Below are 22,510 nucleotides of genomic sequence, written 5' to 3' on the forward strand. Positions count from 1 at the left end.
TTGCCTTCGAAATCCTTGGAGGATTGCCTTCGAAATCCTTGGAGGATTGCCTTCGAAATCCTTGGAGGATTGCCTTCGAAATCCTTGGAGGATTGCCTTCGAAATCCTTGGAGGATTGCCTTCGAAATCCTTGGAGGATTGCCTTCGAAATCCTTGGAGGATTGCCTTCGAAATCCTTGGAGGATTGCCTTCGAAATCCTTGGAGGATTGCCTTCGAAATCCTTGGAGGATTGCCTTCGAAATCCTTGGAGGGATTGCCTTCGAAATCCTTGGAGGATTGCCTTCGAAATCCTTGGAGGATTGCCTTCGAAATCCTTGGAGGATTGCCTTCGAAATCCTTGGAGGATTGCCTTCGAAATCCTTGGAGGATTGCCTTCGAAATCCTTGGAGGATTGCCTTCGAAATCCTTGGAGGATTGCCTTCGAAATCCTTGGAGGATTGCCTTCGAAATCCTTGGAGGATTGCCTTCGAAATCCTTGGAGGATTGCCTTCGAAATCCTTGGAGGATTGCCTTCGAAATCCTTGGAGGATTGCCTTCGAAATCCTTGGAGGATTGCCTTCGAAATCCTTGGAGGATTGCCTTCGAAATCCTTGGAGGATTGCCTTCGAAATCCTTGGAGGATTGCCTTCGAAATCCTTGGAGGATTGCCTTCGAAATCCTTGGAGGATTGCCTTCGAAATCCTTGGAGGATTGCCTTCGAAATCCTTGGAGGATTGCCTTCGAAATCCTTGGAGGATTGCCTTCGAAATCCTTGGAGGATTGCCTTCGAAATCCTTGGAGGATTGCCTTCGAAATCCTTGGAGGATTGCCTTCGAAATCCTTGGAGGATTGCCTTCGAAATCCTTGGAGGATTGCCTTCGAAATCCTTGGAGGATTGCCCTTCGAAATCCTTGGAGGATTGCCTTCGAAATCCTTGGAGGATTGCCTTCGAAATCCTTGGAGGATTGCCTTCGAAATCCTTGGAGGATTGCCTTCGAAATCCTTGGAGTCCTTGGAGGATTGCCTTCGAAATCCTTGGAGGATTGCCTTCGAAATCCTTGGAGGATTGCCTTCGAAATCCTTGGAGGATTGCCTTCGAAATCCTTGGAGGATTGCCTTCGAAATCCTTGGAGGATTGCCTTCGAAATCCTTGGAGGATTGCCTTCGAAATCCTTGGAGGATTGCCTTCGAAATCCTTGGAGGATTGCCTTCGAAATCCTTGGAGGATTGCCTTCGAAATCCTTGGAGGATTGCCTTCGAAATCCTTGGAGGATTGCCTTCGAAATCCTTGGAGGATTGCCTTCGAAATCCTTGGAGGATTGCCTTCGAAATCCTTGGAGGATTGCCTTCGAAATCCTTGGAGGATTGCCTTCGAAATCCTTGGAGGATTGCCTTCGAAATCCTTGGAGGATTGCCTTCGAAATCCTTGGAGGATTGCCTTCGAAATCCTTGGAGGATTGCCTTCGAAATCCTTGGAGGATTGCCTTCGAAATCCTTGGAGGATTGCCTTCGAAATCCTTGGAGGATTGCCTTCGAAATCCTTGGAGGATTGCCTTCGAAATCCTTGGAGGATTGCCTTCGAAATCCTTGGAGGATTGCCTTCGAAATCCTTGGAGGATTGCCTTCGAAATCCTTGGAGGATTGCCTTCGAAATCCTTGGAGGATTGCCTTCGAAATCCTTGGAGGATTGCCTTCGAAATCCTTGGAGGATTGCCTTCGAAATCCTTGGAGGATTGCCTTCGAAATCCTTGGAGGATTGCCTTCGAAATCCTTGGAGGATTGCCTTCGAAATCCTTGGAGGATTGCCTTCGAAATCCTTGGAGGATTGCCTTCGAAATCCTTGGAGGATTGCCTTCGAAATCCTTGGAGGATTGCCTTCGAAATCCTTGGAGGATTGCCTTCGAAATCCTTGGAGATTGCCTTCGAAATCCTTGGAGGATTTGCCTTCGAAATCCTTGGAGGATTTCCTTCGAAATCCTTGGAGGATTTCCTTCGAAATCCTTGGAGGATTTCCTTCGAAATCCTTGGAGGATTTCCTTCGAAATCCTTGGAGGATTTCCTTCGAAATCCTTGGAGGATTTCCTTCGAAATCCTTGGAGGATTTCCTTCGAAATCCTTGGAGGATTTCCTTCGAAATCCTTGGAGGATTTCCTTCGAAATCCTTGGAGGATTTCCTTCGAAATCCTTGGAGGATTTCCTTCGAAATCCTTGGAGGATTTCCTTCGAAATCCTTGGAGGATTTCCTTCGAAATCCTTGGAGGATTTCCTTCGAAATCCTTGGAGGATTTCCTTCGAAATCCTTGGAGGATTCCTTCGAAATCCTTGGAGGATTTCCTTCGAAATCCTTGGAGGATTTCCTTCGAAATCCTTGGAGGATTTCCTTCGAAATCCTTGGAGGATTTCCTTCGAAATCCTTGGAGGATTTCCTTCGAAATCCTTGGAGGATTTCCTTCGAAATCCTTGGAGGATTTCCTTCGAAATCCTTGGAGGATTTCCTTCGAAATCCTTGGAGGATTTCCTTCGAAATCCTTGGAGGATTTCCTTCGAAATCCTTGGAGGATTTCCTTCGAAATCCTTGGAGGATTTCCTTCGAAATCCTTGGAGGATTTCCTTCGAAATCCTTGGAGGATTTCTTCGAAATCCTTGGAGGATTTCCTTCGAAATCCTTGGAGGATTTCCTTCGAAATCCTTGGAGGATTTCCTTCGAAATCCTTGGAGGATTTCCTTCGAAATCTTGGAGGATTTCCTTCGAAATCCTTGGAGGATTTCCTTCGAAATCCTTGGAGGATTTCCTTCGAAATCCTTGGAGGATTTCCTTCGAAATCCTTGGAGGATTTCCTTCGAAATCCTTGGAGGATTTCCTTCGAAATCCTTGGAGGATTTCCTTCGAAATCCTTGGAGGATTTCCTTCGAAATCCTTGGAGGATTTCCTTCGAAATCCTTGGAGGATTTTCCTTCGAAATCCTTGGAGGATTTCCTTCGAAATCCTTGGAGGATTCCTTCGAAATCCTTGGAGGATTTCCTTCGAAATCCTTGGAGGATTTCCTTCGAAATCCTTGGAGGATTTCCTTCGAAATCCTTGGAGGATTTCCTTCGAAATCCTTGGAGGATTTCCTTCGAAATCCTTGGAGGATTTCCTTCGAAATCCTTGGAGGATTCCTTCGAAATCCTTGGAGGATTTCCTTCGAAATCCTTGGAGGATTTCCTTCGAAATCCTTGGAGGATTTCCTTCGAAATCCTTGGAGGATTTCCTTCGAAATCCTTGGAGGATTTCCTTCGAAATCCTTGGAGGATTTCCTTCGAAATCCTTGGAGGATTTCCTTCGAAATCCTTGGAGGATTTCCTTCGAAATCCTTGGAGGATTTCCTTCGAAATCCTTGGAGGATTTCTTCCGAAATCCTTGGAGGATTTCCTTCGAAATCCTTGGAGGATTTCCTTCGAAATCCTTGGAGGATTTCCTGCGAAATCCTTGGAGGATTTCCTTCGAAATCCTTGGAGGATTTCCTTCGAAATCCTTGGAGGATTTCCTTCGAAATCCTTGGAGGATTTCCTTCGAAATCCTTGGAGGATTTCCTGCGAAATCCTTGGAGGATTTCCTTCGAAATCCTTGGAGGATTTCCTTCGAAATCCTTGGAGGATTTCCTGCGAAATCCTTGGAGGATTTCCTTCGAAATCTTGGAGGATTTCCTTCGAAATCCTTGGAGGATTTCCTTCGAAATCCTTGGAGATTTCCTTCGAAATCCTTGGAGGATTTCCTTCGAAATCCTTGGAGGATTTCCTTCGAAATCCTTGAGGATTTCCTTCGAAATCCTTGGAGGATTTCCTTCGAAATCCTTGGAGGATTTCTTCGAAATCCTTGGAGGATTTCCTTCGAAATCCTTGGAGGATTTCCTTCGAAATCCTTGGAGGATTTCCTTCGAAATCCTTGGAGGATTTCCTTCGAAATCCTTGGAGGATTTCCTTCGAAATCCTTGGAGGATTTCCTTCGAAATCCTTGGAGGATTTCCTTCGAAATCCTTGGAGGATTTCCTTCGAAATCCTTGGAGGATTTCCTTCGAAATCCTTGGAGGATTTCCTTCGAAATCCTTGGAGGATTTCCTTCGAAATCCTTGGAGGATTTCCTTCGAAATCCTTGGAGGATTTCCTTCGAAATCCTTGGAGGATTTCCTTCGAAATCCTTGGAGGATTTCCTTCGAAATCCTTGGAGGATTTCCTTCGAAATCCTTGGAGGATTTCCTTCGAAATCCTTGGAGGATTTCCTTCGAAATCCTTGGAGGATTTCCTTCGAAATCCTTGGAGGATTTCTTCGAAATCCTTGGAGGATTTCCTTCGAAATTCCCTTGGAGGATTTCCTTCGAAATCCTTGGAGGATTTCCTTCGAAATCCTTGGAGGATTTCCTTCGAAATCCTTGGAGGATTTCCTTCGAAATCCTTGGAGGATTTCCTTCGAAATCCTTGGAGGATTTCCTTCGAAATCCTTGAGGATTTCCTTCGAAATCCTTGGAGGATTGCCTTCGAAATCCTTGGAGGATTTCCTTCGAAATCCTTGGAGGATTTCCTTCGAAATCCTTGGAGGATTTCCTTCGAAATCCTTGGAGGATTTCCTTCGAAATCCTTGGAGGATTTCCTTCGAAATCTTGGAGGATTTCCTTCGAAATCCTTGGAGGATTTCCTTCGAAATCCTTGGAGGATTTCCTTCGAAATCCTTGGAGGATTTCCTTCGAAATCCTTGGAGGATTTCCTTCGAAATCCTTGGAGGATTTCCTTCGAAATCCTTGGAGGATTTCCTTCGAAATCCTTGGAGGATTTCCTTCGAAATCCTTGGAGGATTTCCTTCGAAATCCTTGGAGGATTTCCTTCGAAATCCTTGGAGGATTTCCTTCGAAATCCTTGGAGGATTTCCTTCGAAATCCTTGGAGGATTTCCTTCGAAATCCTTGGAGGATTTCCTTCGAAATCCTTGGAGGATTTCCTTTGAAATCCTTGGAGGATTTCCTTCGAAATCCTTGGAGGATTTCCTTCGAAATCCTTGGAGGATTTTCTTCGAAATCCTTGAGGATTTCCTTTGAAATCCTTGGAGGATTTCTTCGAAATCCTTGGAGGATTTTCTTCGAAATCCTTGGAGGATTTCTTCGAAATCCTTGGAGGATTTTCTTCGAAATCCTTGGAGGATTTCCTTTGAAATCCTTGGAGGATTTCCTTTTGAAATCCTTGGAGGATTTCCTTCGAAATCCTTGGAGGATTTCCTTCGAAATCCTTGGAGGATTTCCTTCGAAATCCTTGGAGGATTTCCTTCGAAATCCTTGGAGGATTTCCTTCGAAATCCTTGGAGGATTTCCTTCGAAATCCTTGGAGGATTTCCTTCGAAATCCTTGGAGGATTTCCTTCGAAATCCTTCGTAGGATTTCCTTCGAAATCCTTCGTAGGATTTCCTTCGAAATCCTTGGAGGATTTCCTTCGAAATCCTTCGTAGGATTTCCTTCGAAATCCTTGGAGGATTTCCTTCGAAATCCTTGGAGGATTTCCTTCGAAATCCTTGGAGGATTTCCTTCGAAATCCTTGGAGGATTTCCTTCGAAATCCTTTTAGGCTTTCCTTCGGAATCCTTGTAGGATTTCCTTCGAAATCTTTGGAGAATTTCCTTCAAAATCCTTGGAGGATTTGCTTCGAAATCCTTAGAGAATTTTCTTCGAAATCCTGGGAGGATTTCCTTCAAAATCCTTGGAGGATTTCCTTCGAAATCCTTGGAAGTTTCCCTTTTTTTATTCTGAAAATATAACTTCAGATGCAATATTATTGTCTTGGTCCTCATAGAAAGGTACCATTGTATTTCATCACAAGTGTCAGAGCCTGTTTCTGATTGTATCTCATCCATCAGTCCATTTTTTCCATCGCACATTTCTCCATGCGTGTGCTGACTACGATGACGGTTGATGTTTGCACTTGTCTGGTATAAATTTGATTTACTCCTTGCCTCGTTTCTCTTCATTTCACATCACAGTAGCACGAACAACAAATACAAGAAAATTGCAAGTCATCTAAGACCTCAACGGAACGGAAGAGTAGGCGACCGTTGCTGCTACTGTTTGATTGACTGTAGTAAGCCTATAGGGCACTGCATGGAATTCTCTCCTTCTCTTTCACTCTTACAGAAATTTTGTAAACAACAAGGCCACGAAACTTCAAAATCCCATACAAAATCAAAACAGTGCAGTGCCCTATAGCCTTCGTCTGTCTAGGCCTACCGAGATTGAATTGAGCTGTCAGGACCAGTCGTGCGAATATTTCACTCTCGACCGGCTCACTGAGATTGAGGATTGTTGCGATTCATGGCACGAGCAGGAGATCCTTTTTCTGTATGTGGCTTTGTATGTATGTCTGACTGTTGTAATATGGAGTGCTTTTGTCGAATAAAGCAATCATCACCCATCAAGTCATCGTCGTCGTTGTCGTCATCATCATCTTTCGTATCATCTCCCTCCAATTGCTCCGGAAGTATGTACTCTAAACAAGTACCGGTTTCAGTTACAAATGTTATTGATTTTTTGTTGCTTGAGGAGATATGTGCTTGGCTTTATCCGATGGTTTCAATTTCGTACTACAGAATCATACAACTCTATTTTATGATGAAAAACTTTAACGATTGAAAACTCTCACATGATGAAAACGATAAAAGGAATGTACAACTGTTCCATGAAGTCGTTAGATGTTTGTATTCAAAATTGTTGGAATTTCTACATTCAGTCTATCTGCAGTCCACGCAAATGAATTTAAAAACACTGTTTCAAAACATTAGATAGTGGTAATTCACCATTAATATTGTGGTTTGAACACGTAAAAAACAATATAACTTATAGTTATTTACAATAAGGTGTATCGTCAAAGTGGATTTACAATTTCTAACACTCACCATTTATCAATTTGTTTTAATCGGTTTGAAAATCTTTGAGAGTTCGCTGTTTCTGTTGAGAAACACTCAAGCAAATACTCAACGAAATTGAATTCAATAACTGTTTGTCAACCACAAACCATATATTTCATAGTTTTTCTTTGGTTTGACTTTTAATACAATAGTCTTTAATGATGTATTACTAAATAACAGTAATTGGAGTTTGTTAAGGAAAATGTATATTTCTGATGGAACTACGCTAAATACCAGCTCTACCTTGAAATGCTAATGTATGGTATGGTACTTACTTCGGATGGTAAAACCTCCAATTATCATATATTTTATGGTGTGAAGCAATTCTGCTTTGGACGGAAATTATTACCACCGTCTGTAATTGACGACTTGACATTGAGTTACGTTGAGGTTATGTGTATTTCCCTATTCATAATGCGCCTGGAACGACTTGCAGTTTTTCTGTAAAAGGAAGACTGAGTTTCCAAACTTCGACTACAACTGCAACCAACTTCTGCAAGTATATATGTAGGTAACCTTGAAAACAAACCCACTTTGGTTTTTCGAACAACCGGGGAATGTGTCTGAGCAGCGGTAGTTCACCATTTAGGTTTACGACCCCGCAACGGTCGTAAACAGTCAGCCACTTATGTGGGTAGTTTTGTTTACGGTGTCTTGGCTGTCGCTGCTCTGCTTTCAGCCTGTTCGACTTCACCGGTCACCCATTGTTTAAGGGTAATGAAATATTGTCAATAAAATTTATGTTCTGGTACGTTTTCAATCATACAGTTAGCTTATGGGGTCCCGTACAGCTTCGTTAGTAAACACAAGGCTATTCATCAAAATTTTGCTGAGGTTGCCTGAGTTCGACTCAAATCAGATAGCCACAGTAAAATTTACCTCAAAGGAATTTCGAGAAAATATATTATAGGGGCAAGACAGTGAAATTCTTCCAGGGAACACTCCCTGAAATTCGAGGGAAATTCTGCAAGGATTTCAGAAAAAATCTGCAAGGATTTCGAGGGAAATCCTTCCAGGATTTCGAGGGAAATCCTTCCAGGATTTCGAGGGAAATCCTTCCAGGATTTCGAGGGAAATCCTTCCAGGATTTCGAGGGAAATCCTTCCAGGATTTCGAGGGAAATCCTTCCAGGATTTCGAAGGAAATCCTTCCAGGATTTCGAGGGAAATCCTTCCAGGATTTCGAGGGAAATCCTTCCAGGATTTCGAGGGAAATCCTTCCAGGATTTCGAGGGAAATCCTTCCAGGATTTCGAAGGAAATCCTCCCAGGATTTCGAAGGAAATCCTCCCAGGATTTCGAAGTAAATCCTCCCAGGATTTCGAAGAAATTCCTCCCAGGATTTCGAAGGAAATCCTCCCAGGATTTCGAAAGAAATCCTTCCAGGATTTCGAAGGAAATCCTTCCAGGATTTCGAGGGAAATCCTTCCAGGATTTCGAGGGAAATCCTTCCAGGATTTCGAGGGAAATCCTTCCAGGATTTCGAGGGAAATCCTTCCAGGATTTCGAGGGAAATCCTTCCAGGATTTCGAGGGAAATCCTTCCAGGATTTCGAGGGAAATCCTTCCAGGATTTCGAGGGAAATCCTTCCAGGATTTCGAGGGAAATCCTTCCAGGATTTCGAGGGAAATCCTTCCAGGATTTCGAGGGAAATCCTTCCAGGATTTCGAGGGAAATCCTTCCAGGATTTCGAGGGAAATCCTTCCAGGATTTCGAGGGAAATCCTTCCAGGATTTCGAGGGAAATCCTTCCAGGATTTCGAGGGAAATCCTTCCAGGATTTCGAGGGAAATCCTTCCAGGATTTCGAGGGAAATCCTTCCAGGATTTCGAGGGAAATCCTTCCAGGATTTCGAGGGAAATCCTTCCAGGATTTCGAGGGAAATCCTTCCAGGATTTCGAGGGAAATCCTTCCAGGATTTCGAGGGAAATCCTTCCAGGATTTCGAGGGAAATCCTTCCAGGATTTCGAGGGAAATCCTTCCAGGATTTCGAGGGAAATCCTTCCAGGATTTCGAGGGAAATCCTTCCAGGATTTCGAGGGAAATCCTTCCAGGATTTCGAGGGAAATCCTTCCAGGATTTCGAGGGAAATCCTTCCAGGATTTCGAGGGAAATCCTTCCAGGATTTCGAGGGAAACCCTTCCAGGATTTCGAGGGAAATCCTTCCAGGATTTCGAGGGAAATCCTTCCAGGATTTCGAGGGAAATCCTTCCAGGATTTCGAGGGAAATCCTTCCAGGATTTCGAGGGAAATCCTTCCAGGATTTCGAGGGAAATCCTTCCAGGATTTCGAGGGAAATCCTTCCAGGATTTCGAGGGAAATCCTTCCAGGATTTCGAGGGAAATCCTTCCAGGATTTCGAGGGAAATCCTTCCAGGATTTCGAGGGAAATCCTTCCAGGATTTCGAGGGAAATCCTTCCAGGATTTCGAGGGAAATCCTTCCAGGATTTCGAGGGAAATCCTTCCAGGATTTCGAGGGAAATCCTTCCAGGATTTCGAGGGAAATCCTTCCAGGATTTCGAGGGAAATCCTTCCAGGATTTCGAGGGAAATCCTTCCAAGATTTCGAGGGAAATCCTTCCAGGATTTCGAGGGAAATCCTTCCAGGATTTCGAGGGAAATCCTTCCAGGATTTCGAGGGAAATCCTTCCAGAATTTCGAGGGAAATCCTTCCAGGATTTCGAGGGAAATCCTTCCAGGATTTCGAGGGAAATCCTTCCAGGATTTCGAGGGAAATCCTTCCAGGATTTCGAGGGAAATCCTTCCAGGATTTCGAGGGAAATCCTTCCAGGATTTCGAGGGAAATCCTTCCAGGATTTCGAGGGAAATCCTTCCAGGATTTCGAGGGAAATCCTTCCAGGATTTCGAGGGAAATCCTTCCAGGATTTCGAGGGAAATCCTTCCAGGATTTCGAGGGAAATCCTTCCAGGATTTCGAGGGAAATCCTTCCAGGATTTCGAGGGAAATCCTTCCAGGATTTCGAGGGAAATCCTTCCAGGATTTCGAGGGAAATCCTTCCAGGATTTCGAGGGAAATCCTTCCAGGATTACGAGGGAAATCCTTCCAGGATTTTGAGAGAAATCCTTCCAGGATTTCGAGAGAAATCCTTCCAGGATTTCGAGAGAAATCCTTCCAGGATTTCGAGAGAAATCCTTCCAGGATTTCGAGAGAAATCCTTCCAGGATTTCGAGAGAAATCCTTCCAGGATTTCGAGAGAAATCCTTCCAGGATTTCGAGAGAAATCCTTCCAGGATTTCGAGAGAAATCCTTCCAGGATTTCGAGAGAAATCCTTCCAGGATTTCGAGACAAATCCTTCCAGGATTTCGAGAGAAATCCATCCAGGATTTTGAGGGAAATCCTTCCAGGAATTCGAGGGAAATCCTTCCAGGAATTCGAGGGAAATCCTTCCAGGAATTCGAGGGAAATCCTTCCAGGAATTCGAGGGAAATCCTTCCAGGAATTCGAGGGAAATCCTTCCAGGAATTCGAGGGAAATCCTTCCAGGATTTCGAGGGAAATCCTTCCAGGATTTCGAGGGAAATCCTTCCAGGATTTCGAGGGAAACCCTTCCAGGATTTCTAGGGAAATTCTTCCAGGATTTCTAGGGAAATCCTTCCAAGATTTCGAGGGAAATCCTTCCAGGATTTCGAGGGAAATCCTTCCAGGATTTCGAGGGAAATCCTTCCAGAATTTCGAGGGAAATCCTTCCAGGATTTCGAGGGAAATCCTTCCAGGATTTCGAGGGAAATCCTTCCAGGATTTCGAGGGAAATCCTTCCAGGATTTCGAAGGAAATCCTTCCAGGATTTCGAGGGAAATCCTTCCAGGATTTCGAGGGAAATCCTTCCAGGATTTCGAGGGAAATCCTTCCAGGATTTCGAGGGAAATCCTTCCAGGATTTCGAGGGAAATCCTTCCAGGATTTCGAGGGAAATCCTTCCAGGATTTCGAGGGAAATCCTTCCAGGATTTCGAGGGAAATCCTTCCAGGATTTCGAGGGAAATCCTTCCAGGATTTCGAGGGAAATCCTTCCAGGATTTCGAGGGAAATCCTTCCAGGATTTCGAGGGAAATCCTTCCAGGATTTCGAGGGAAATCCTTCCAGGATTTCGAGGGAAATCCTTCCAGGATTTCGAGGGAAATCCTTCCAGGATTTCGAGGAAAATCCTTCAAGGATTTCAAAGGAAATCCTTCCAGGATTTCGAGGGAAATCCTCCCAGGATTTCGATGGAATTCCTTCAAGCATTTCGAGGGAAACCCTCCAAGGATTTCGAGGGAAATCCTTCAAGGATTTCAAAGGAAATCTTTCCAGGATTTCGAGGGAAATCCTTCCAGGATTTCGAGGGAATTCCTTCAAGCATTTCGAGGGAAACCCTCCAAGGATTTCGAAGGAAATCCTTCAAGGATTAGGAAGGAAGTCCTGCAAGGATTATGAAGGAAATCCTCCAAGGATTTTAAAGGAAATCCTCTAAGGATTTCGAGGGAAATCCTTCCAGGATTTCGAGGCAAATCCTTCCAGGATTTCGAGGGAAATCCTTCCGGGATTTCAAGGGAAATCTTTTTGGGATTTCGAGGGAAACCCTTCCAAGATATCGAAGGAAATCCTTCCAGAATTTCGATGGAAATCCTTCCAGGATATCGAAGGAAATCCTCCAAGGATTTCGAGAGAAATCCTCCCTGGATTTCGAGGGAAAGCCTCCATGGATTCCTAGGGAAGACCTCCAAGGATTTCAAGGAAAATCCTCCAAGGATTTCGAGGGAAATCCTTCCACGAATTCGAGGAAAAACTTTCCAGTATTTCGATGGAAATCCTTCCAGTATTTCGAGGGAAATCCTTCCAGGATTTCGAGGCAAATCCTTTTAGGAGTTCGAGGGATATCCTTCCACGATTTCGAGAGAAATACTTCCAGTATTTCGAGGAAAATTCTTCAAGGATTTCGTTGAAAATCCTTCAAGGATTTTCAAGGAAATCCTCCAAGGAATATTAGGGGAAATTCGACGGGATTTCGATGCCAAATTACATAAAACTTTAATAGGATTTTGCACATTCAGGGATAACTCACCTCGGCAATGTCGTTCCGGGCGGCCGCTTCCAGCAGGACCACGCTGTCCTCGAAGGTGATGTGCCGCTTGTAGGTGGACATGTGCTGCTGCTGGGCCATCCTTTCCTTGCTCCGCTGGGCCTTGAGCCATTCCTTTTCGCGCTGTTTGGCCACCTTCAGCTGTTGGGCCCGGCGCCTGAATTTTGGGAAATGGAAAAAATGAAACAGGTGAATCGTGTGTAATTAAACATGCGGGCAGATCAGAAGACTGGCTGCGGAAGAACCAAAAAAAAGATGCTCTTGTCGTTGAGGGTCGTGGTTCGGTTCGGGGTTTGGTTTGAGAGCTCGGATGTCTGCGGCGGTCGATGCGGTTCAGAGCTTTTATGCTATATGGTGTGGAGCGTTAGGAAGGTTACGTTAAGTGTACATAAAATGCATGGGATAATTGATAACTAATGCAGAAGACTTTCTTTGGAACTCAAGACAAATAATAATAAACCGTTGGATTCTCACCTTTCATTCAGAAATTAACAAGAACTTTCTTTAGTCTAAACACCTTTCAATCAGAAATTTACAAGATCTTTCTGTAGACTGTAAATTTTTGTGATGTGCAGGCAGAGTAATTAAACTGAATACTGTTGTGATACTATAACAATATGATACGGGATATCGTCATTCTATAATAGGGTATCGCGCCACTTGGGCGGTAGCTTCTATATTCGTCTGTTTTCCACTATAACTCAGTCAATTTTGAACCAGTTGGCTTGAAATGTTGTACACGGGTAGATACTATACCTATCACACCGCATTCCAAAATTTGGGTCAATTGGTTCAAATTTGACTGAGTTATAGCGGAAAACAGACGGAAATAGAAGCCACCGCCCAAGTAGCGCGATTCCCTAGTTACCATTTGCTATGTCATAACTGTATGGTTTCAACGAATTGATATTTTTTAAATGTAACAAAAAACAACACATAAACGATATGCTGTATAGTAACCTCCATTTATTATATATTTTCGAATAGTTTTTACCATACAACGGACTGTTGTTATGTATCAATCCAAATATCAGAGTCTTTGAAGAATTTGATAAATTATTGTGATTTGTAATGGAAAAATGCGCCACTGTTGCAAGCAACCATTTCCCGTATCGTAATCACCACATGCTTATACCACACTGAGGAAAAAAAGCAAAGTTCACCATTATGATGGGTCGGTTTGGACCGGTGCCAAAGCAGGACGCGTCGTCTTTGCGGTCGGTCATTGCAATCAACTGTGGGAAGCTGGAAACCACGTGTCTCCCGTGGGTGAAGGCAGAGCATCATCATCATCGTTGTCGTGTAATTATATGGAAATGGAGTGGTTGTTGCCAAAAGTTTCGCCAAATTTTGAGACATAATCAGTTGGATGAAAACCCGAGTAAAAATAATGATAATAGAAGTACATGCCATAACAACCATGCAAAGTAATGCTCTGAAAGTCTGAACTATATGAAAAGTATAAAATATAAAGTTTACATAGAAAATTTGTGATACCTGACCATATATCAAATGGTAAAAGTGGCTTTTAACCATACATGTTATGGTACACCACTACAACCTGTATCGTTATTTCGTTTTGTTTTTAAATAACTAAAACTGTTACAGTTAACTTCCATTCAGAGATTCCATTGGCATCAGCACCATTCGGAGTATCATCTGCGAAGCCAGCCACAAAGCTGATAAAGGAGAATTAGAGAAAGAGGCGTGTGCAGTGCACATGTTGCGCGCGAAATTCGGGCCGGTGTGGTCCAAATCGGAACAAAACAATAATGATCAGAGCAGAGCAGGCAGCCAGCGAGAGCGAGCGTCATTAATTATGCAATTTGGCGGATGCGAACGCGCCCGCCACCACCGTCGTGCACATGTTCGTAAGTACTTTTAATGGATGAGGTAAAATGAGTTACATGATATGTGAGTGGGTATGTGTGCGGTGTGCGGCCGACTGACTATCAATGTGGTTTGGATTTTTTTATCGTTGCTGTTACGATGGGAGGGATTTGCAACCCCAAAACGCATGCACTTATTGGAAATTATAGGTTTTCACGAAGCGATGACGGTATTGATTGTAGGTTAAATTGGTATGCATGGTCGTGATGCATTGGAAACTGGGTGATGAAAAGCTCTAAATTTCAACGAACACATTTACTTCAATGTATAAGTGGAATATTCTAGTTTTTTTTCTAGCGCCACACGCTTTTGTGGTCAAAACTGATAAATCTACCTAGCAGTGACAAAAAATTATGATGGTTTTTGATGAAAATTTCAGAGATATGAAACAAATTCTTTGGGAAATTTCAAACGAAATCCTCTAAGACTGTATTAAGCAATCATTTACGGAACAAAGCTCTGTTGTTACCAAGATCTCACAATTCCTCTATCTTCCGCTTGTATATAATCAACAAGTGGATACAAATCGTTCCCCAACCGACATTGACGCCTTAACACGGCAGCGTTTGTGTTCACTTCCAAACAGGCAGACCACATAAAGCACACAAGCTGGTCCTGTCATCTCCGACAGAATCCCCCCGTGGGTTACTTTGTGTAGTTCAACTGTCAGTTTAAGTCCAACGAAACACCCAAGAACAAAAGCATTATCATGTAGATATAGATATGTAATGTAAGTTTGTCGGTTGGTTGACTCGTAAGACCGCCAACATCACCACCATCGCGCAAACACCGCAGAACAGAACACTCCACCGTCATCGTTCGGTGGTCGTTCTGAGTTGAGTTGGAAATTTGCAACATGCGCTTCATGTTCACTTCATTATGTACATAACCTCAACGGATTCAACATGTGTAGGTACTGAGGTGGTGGTGAGAACAACCTATCTACAACGATTTCAATTTAACATCGACTTTGCTCGCAATATTCCACGGTTCTGGAATACAAGGGAGATGCGAACCGAGTGGGATGGTAGAAGAAATTAAAAATTCATGCCAGAAGTTGCTTTGGTGTACCATACAATCACCTGCATTGCACAGTGTTTCAAAAAGATCAGGATTTTCCCTGAATTCTTCTTAGGCCTCTCACTGAAATTCTCTCATGGTTTCCCCTTAAATCCACCATTAAAATCCTCTGCGATTTTCTGAGGGTTTCTCTCGGAACCCTCCAAGCATTTCCCTCGAAATCCTCTAACAATTTCCCTCGAATCCTGCAAGGATTTCCCTCGAAACCCTGCAAGGACTTCCCTCGAAATCTTCCAAGGATTTCCCTCGAAATCCTGCAAAGATTTCCCTCGAAATCCTGCAAAGATTTCCCTCGAAATCATCTAACAATTTCCCTCGAAATCCTGCAAGGATTTCCCTCGAAATCCTGCAAGGATTTCCCTCGAAACCCTGCAAGGATTTCCCGCGAAATCCTCCAAGGATTTTTCTCGAAATCCTCCAAGGAGTTTCCTGGACATGCTCCAAGAATTTTCCTCAAAATCCTACGAGGATTTTCCTGGACATCCTCCAAGGAATTCCCTCGAGTTCCTCCAAGGATTTCCCTCAAAATCCTCCAACAATTTCCCTCGAATTCATCCAAGGATTTCCCTCGAAATCATCTAAGGATTTTCCTCGAAATCATCCAAACCTCCAAAGATTTCCATCAAATCCTCCAAGAATTCCCCTCGAAATCCTTCAAGAATTTCCCACAAAATCCACCAAGCATTTCCCTCGAAATCTTCCAAGAATTTCCCTAGAAATCCTCCAAGAATTTGTAGAGAAATCCTTATAGGAGTTCTCCTGAAATCCTCTCAGGATTTCTCCTGAAATCCTCTCAGGATTTCTCCAGAAATTCTCTCAGGAATTCACCTGAAATTATTGTAGGATTTCCCAGAAAATCCTCTCAGGATTTTTTATATAGCTCCAAGGTTTTCTCCTGAACTCCTCTAAAGATTTCTCCTGAAACCCTTTCAGGATTTCTCCTAAAATCCTCCCAGGATTTCATCTGAAATTATCTCAGAATTTTACCTGTAATTCTCTCAAAATTTCACTTGAAATTCTCTCAGGATTTCACTTGAAATCCATCCAGGATTTCAAATGAAATCCACTCAGGATTTCCTCTAAAATCCTCTCAGGATTTCAACTGAAATCCTTTCAGGATTTCCTCCAAAATCCTCTTAGGATTTTCCCTGAAATCCGATCAGAATGAAATCCGATCAGAATTTCCTTTAAAATACAATTAGGATTTCCATTAAAACCCTATCAGGATTTCCTTTGAAATCCTATCAGGATTTCCTTTGAAATCCTAACAGGATTTCCTTTGAAATCCTAGAAGGATTTCCTTTGGAATCCTAGCAGGATTTCCTTTGGAATCCTAGCAGATTTTCCTTTGGAATCCTAGCAGGATTTCCGTTGGAATTCTAGCAGGATTTCCTTTGGAATCCTAGCAGGATTTCCTTTGGAATCCTAGCAGGATTTCCTTTGGAATCCTAGCAGGATTTCGTTTGGAATCCTAGCAGGATTTCCTTTGAAATCCTTGCAGGATTTCCTTTGAAATCCTAGCAGAATTTCATTTGAAACCTAGCAGGATTTCGTTTGAAACCTAGCAGGATTTCCTTTAAAATCCTCGCAGGATTTCCCCTGAAATCCTGTCAGGATTTCCCCTGAAATCCTGTCAGGATTTCCCCTGAAATCCTGTCAGGATTTCCCCTGAAATCCTGTCAGGATTTCCCCTGAAATCCTGTCAGGATTTCCCCTGAAATCCTCTCAGGATTGCCCCTGAAATCCTCTCAGGATTTCCCCTGAAATCCTCTCAGGATTTCCCCTAAAATCCTCTCAGGATTTCCCCTGAAATCCTCTTAGGATTTCCCCTGAAATCCTCTCAGGATTTCTCCTGAAATCCTCTCAGGATTTCTCCTGAAATCCTCTCAGGATTTCTCCTGAAATCCTCTCAGGATTTCTCCTGAAATCCTCTCAGGATTTCTCCTGAAATCCTCTCAGGATTTACCCTGAAATCCTCTCAGGATTTCCCCTGAAATCCTGTCAGGATTTTCCCTGAAATCCTGTCAGGATTTCCCCTGAAATCCTGTCAGGATTTCCCCTGAAATCCTGTCAGGATTTCCCCTGAAATCCTGTCAGGATTTCCCCTGAAATCCTGTCAGGATTTCCCCTGAAATCCTGTCAGGATTTCCCCTGAAATCCTGTCAGGATTTCCCCTGAAATCCTGTCAGGATTTCCCCTGAAATCCTGTCAGGATTTCCCCTGAAATCCTGTCAGGATTTCCCCTGAAATCCTGTCAGGATTTCCCCTGAAATCCTGTCAGGATTTCCCCTGAAATCCTGTCAGGATTTCCCCTGAAATCCTGTCAGGATTTCCCCTGAAATCCTGTCAGGATTTCCCCTGAAATCCTGTCAGGATTTCCCCTGAAATCCTGTCAGGATTTCCCCTGAAATCCTGTCAGGATTTCCCCTGAAATCCTGTCAGGATTTCCCCTGAAATCCTGTCAGGATTTCCCCTGAAATCCTGTCAGGATTTCCCCTGAAATCCTGTCAGGATTTCCCCTGAAATCCTGTCAGGATTTCCCCTGAAATCCTGTCAGGATTTCCCCTGAAATCCTGTCAGGATTTCCCCTGAAATCCTGTCAGGATTTCCACTGAAATCCTGTCAGGATTTCCACTGAAATCCTGTCAGGATTTCCACTGAAATCCTGTCAGGATTTCCCCTGAAATCCTGTCAGGATTTCCCCTGAAATCCTGTCAGGATTTCCCCTGAAATCCTGTCAGGATTTCCCCTGAAATCCTGTCAGGATTTCCCCTGAAATCCTGTCAGGATTTCCCCTGAAATCCTGTCAGGATTTCCCCTGAAATCCTGTCAGGATTTCCCCTGAAATTCTGTCAGGATTTCCCCTGAAATCCTGTCAGGATTTCCCCTGAAATCCTGTCAGGATTTCCCCTGAAATCCTGTCAGGATTTCCCCTGAAATCCTGTCAGGATTTCCCCTGAAATCCTGTCAGGATTTCCCCTGAAATCCTGTCAGGATTTCCCCTGAAATCCTGTCAGGATTTCCCCTGAAATCCTGTCAGGATTTCCCCAGAAATCCTGTCAGGATTTCCCCAGAAATCCTGTCAGGATTTCCCCTGAAATCCTGTCAGGATTTCCCCTGAAATCCTGTCAGGATTTCCCCTGAAATCCTGTCAGGATTTCCCCTGAAATCCTGTCAGGATTTCCCCTGAAATCCTGTCAGGATTTCCCCTGAAATCCTGTCAGGATTTCCCCTGAAATCCTGTCAGGATTTCCCCTGAAATCCTGTCAGGATTTCCCCTGAAATCCTGTCAGGATTTCCCCTGAAATCCTGTCAGGATTTCCCCTGAAATCCTGTCAGGATTTCCCCTGAAATCCTGTCAGGATTTCCCCTGAAATCCTGTCAGGATTTCCCCTGAAATCCTGTCAGGATTTCCCCTGAAATCCTGTCAGGATTTCCCCTGAAATCCTGTCAGGATTTCCCCTGAAATCCTGTCAGGATTTCCCCTGAAATCCTGTCAGGATTTCCCCTGAAATCCTGTCAGGATTTCCCCTGAAATCCTGTCAGGATTTCCCCAGAAATCCTGTCAGGATTTCCCCTGAAATCCTGTCAGGATTTCCCCTGAAATCCTGTCAGGATTTCCCCTGAAATCCTCTCAGGATTTCCCTTGAAATCCTCTTAGGATTTCCCCTGAAATCCTCTCAGGATTTCTCCTGAAATCCTCTCAGGATTTCCCCTAAAATCCTCTCAGGATTTCCCCTGAAATCCTCTTAGGATTTCCTCTGAAATCCTGTCAGGATTTCTCCTGAAATCCTCTCAGGATTTCTCCTGAAATCCTCTCAGGATTTACCCTGAAATCCTGTCAGGATTTCCCCTGAAATCCTGTTAGGATTTCCCCCGAAATCCTTTCAGGATTTCCCCCGAAATCCATTCAGGATTTCCCCCGAAATCCTGTCAGGATTTCCCCCGAAATCCTGTCAGGATTTCCCCCGAAATCCTGTCAGGATTTCCCCCGAAATCCTGTCAGGATTTCCCCCGAAATCCTGTCAGGATTTCCCCCGAAATCCTGTCAGGATTTCCCCCGAAATCCTGTCAGGATTTCCCCCGAAATCCTGTCAGGATTTCCCCCGAAATCCTGTCAGGATTTCCCTCGAAATCCTGTCAGGATTTCCCCCGAAATCCTGTCAGGATTTCCCCCGAAATCCTGTCAGGATTTCCCCCGAAATCCTGTCAGGATTTCCCCCGAAATCCTGTCAGGATTTCCCCCGAAATCCTGTCAGGATTTCCCCCGAAATCCTGTCAGGATTTCCCCCGAAATCCTGTCAGGATTTCCCCCGAAATCCTGTCAGGATTTCCCCCGAAATCCTGTCAGGATTTCCCCCGAAATCCTGTCAGGATTTCCCCCGAAATCCTGTCAGGATTTTCCCCGAAATCCAGTCTGGATTTCCCCTGAAATCATGTCAGGATTTCCCCCCGAAATCCTGTCAGGATTTCCCCCGAAATCCTGTCAGGATTTCCCCCGAAATCCTGTCAGGATTTCCCCCGAAATCCTGTCAGGATTTCCCCTGAAATCCTGTCAGGATTTCCCCTGAAATCCTCTCAAGATTTCCCCTGAAATCCCCTCAGGATTTCCTCTGAAATCCTCTCAGGATTTCCTCTGAAATCCTCTCAGGATTTCCTCTGAAATCCTCTCAGGTTTCCCCTGAAATCCTCTCAGGATTTCCCCTGAAATCCTCTCAGGATTTCCCCTGAAATCCTCTCAGGATTTCCCCTGAAATCCTCTCAGGTTTCCCCTGAAATCCTCTCAGGATTTCCACTGAAATCCTCTCAGGTTTCCCCTGAAATCCTCTCAGGATTTCCCCTGAAATCCTCTCAGGATTTCCCATGATATCCTCTCAGGATTTCCCCTGAAATCCTCTCAGGATTCCCTCTGAAATCCTCTCAGGATTCCCTCTGAAATCCTCTAAGGATTTTCTCAGAAATCCTCTCAGGATTTCCTCAGAAATCCTCTCAGGATTTCCTCAGAAATCCTCTCAAGATTTCCTCAGAAATCCTCTCAGGATTTCCTCTGAAATCCTCTCAGGATTTCCTCTGAAATCCTCTCAGGATTTCCTCTGAAATCCTCTCAGGATTTCCTCTGAAATCCTCTCAGGATTTCCTCTGAAATCCTCTCAGGATTTCCTCTGAAATCCTCTCAGGATTTCCTCTGAAATCCTCTCAGGATTTCCTCTGAAATCCTCTCAGGATTTCCTCTGAAATCCCCTCAGGATTTCCTCTGAAATCCTCTCAGGATTTCCTCTGAAATCCTCTCAGGATTTCCTCTGAAATCCTCTCAGGATTTCCTCTGAAATCCTCTCAGGATTTCCTCTGAAATCCTCTCAGGATTTCCTCTGAAATCCTCTCAGGATTTCCTCTGAAATCCTCTCTGGCTCTGAAATCCTCTCAGGTTTTCCCCTGAAATCCTCTCAGGATTTCCTCTGAAATCCTCTCAGGATTTCCCCTGAAATCCTCTCAGGATTTCTTCTGAAATCCTCTCAGGTTTCCCCTGAAATCCTCTCAGGATTTCCCCTTAAATCCTCTCAGGATTTCCCATGATATCCTCTCAGGATTTCCCCTGAAATCCTCTCAGGATTCCCTCTGTAATCCTCTCAGGATTCCCTCTGAAATCCTCTCAGGATTTCCTCTGAAATCCTCTCAGGATTTCCTCTGAAATCCTCTCAGGATTTCCTCTGGAATCCTCTCAGGATTTCCTCTGAAATCCTCTCAGGATTTTCTCTGATATCCTCTCAGGATTTCCCCTGAAATCCTCTCAGGATTTCGTCTGAAATCCTCTCAGGATTTCCTCTGAAATCCTCTCAGGATTTCTTCTGAAATCCTCTCAGGATTTCCTCTGAAATCCTCTCAGGATTTCCTCTGAAATCCTCTCAGGATTTCCTCTGAAATCCTCTCAGGACTTCCTCTGAAATCCTCTCAGGATTTCCTCTGAAATCCTCTCAGGATTTCCTCTGAAATCCTCTCAGGATTTCCTCTGAAATCCCCTCAGGATTTCCTCTGAAATCCTCTCAGGATTTCCTCTGAAACCCTCTCAGGATTTCCTCTGAAATCCTCTCAGGATCTCCTCTGAAATCCTCTCTGACTCTGAAATCCTCTCTGGATTTCCTCTGAAATCATCTCAGGAGAAAAAAATCATGGAATTCGAAGGAAATCCTCCAAGGGTTACGATGGAAATCCTCCGAGGAGTTTGAAGGAATTTCCTCAAAATTCTCCAAGGATTTTTTTCGAAATCCTCCAAGGATTTCTCTCGAAATCCTCCAAGGATTTCTCTCGAAATCCTTCAAGGATTTTTCTCGAAATCCTCCAAGGATTTCCCATGAAATCCTCCAAAGATTTCCTCTGAAATCCTCCAAGGATTTCCCTCGAAATCCTTAAAGGATTTCCCTCGAAATCCTCCAAGGATTTCCCTCGAAATCCTCCAAGGATTTCCCTCGAAATCCTCCAAGGATTTCCCTCGAAATCCTCCAAGGATTTCCCTCGAAATCCTCCAAGGAATTCCCTCGAAATCCTCCAAGGATTTCCCTCGAAATCCTCCAAGGATTTCCCTCGAAATCTTCCAAGGATTTCCCTCGAAATCCTCCAAGGATTTCCCTCGAAATCCTCCAAGGATTTCCCTCGAAATCCTCCAAGGATTTCCCTCGAAATCCTCCAAGGATTTCCCTCGAAATCCTCCAAGGATTTCCTTCGAAATCCTTCAAGGAATTCCCTCGAAATCCTCCAAGGATTTCCCTCGAAATCCTTCAAGGAATTCCCTCGAATTCCCCCTAGGATTTCCCTCGAAATCCTTCAAGGATGTCTCCTGAAATCCGCCCAGGATTTTTCTGAAATCCATCCAGGATTTCTAGAGAAATCCATCTAGGATTTGTCATGAAATCCTCCCTGGATTTCTCCTGAAATCCATCCTGGATTTCTCCTGAAATCCGTCCAGGATTTTCCTGAAATTTGTCCAGGATTTCTCCTGAAATCCGTAAGAGGATTTCTCCTGAAATCCGTCCAGGATTTCTTCTAAAATCCTTCCAGAATTTCTCCTGAAATTCTTCTAGTATTTCTCCAGGAACCCTTCCAGGATATCTCCTGACATCCTTCGAAGATATCTCTTTAAGGCTCAAGCATTCGTCATCATTTTTCGGGAAATAAAAAGCAGTTTTCTCGCTGCAAATCAAAACATCGACCATGAAAATATATTCACTGCATTCTATTCCTCATGTGGAGTACAGTGAATATATTTTCATATCAAAGACTTTTGTTTTGAACGAGAAAACTGCTTTCAAATGTTTGATGATGACGATGATTTCAATGACGAATTGTTCCACGTTAAATCCTTCCAGGATTTTTGCTGTCATCAAAGGTTGCCTGAATGGTTTCGCCCCAAAACTCTTCATAGAAATTTTCTCAAAATTCTTCAATTCTGAAATTATGTTTTTGTTTTAAATTCCAGAATTCTACTCATTAATTTATCCTTCTAGTACACTGTGCATTGGAAGAGCTGGGACGTATGTAGTTTGTCTGGTTTAGTTAGAACGAAAGCTCCGC

General features: G+C 43.7%; 1 protein-coding gene across 1 annotated transcript in view; it reads right to left on the bottom strand.

Moving 5' to 3' along the window:
- Positions 1–22,510, bottom strand: part of LOC109622245 (protein phosphatase 1 regulatory inhibitor subunit 16B) — a 396,202-nt gene that overhangs the window by 114,215 nt on the left and 259,477 nt on the right. Inside the window, exon 4 of the mRNA XM_062856265.1 lies at positions 11,957–12,131. Within this exon, the coding sequence (XP_062712249.1) occupies positions 11,957–12,131 (175 nt within the window). The remainder of the gene's footprint in view (positions 1–11,956; positions 12,132–22,510) is intronic.

This window comes from Aedes albopictus, chromosome 3 (assembly GCF_035046485.1).
Source record: "Aedes albopictus strain Foshan chromosome 3, AalbF5, whole genome shotgun sequence".
In the NCBI taxonomy this organism is placed as follows: Eukaryota; Metazoa; Arthropoda; class Insecta; order Diptera; family Culicidae; genus Aedes; species Aedes albopictus.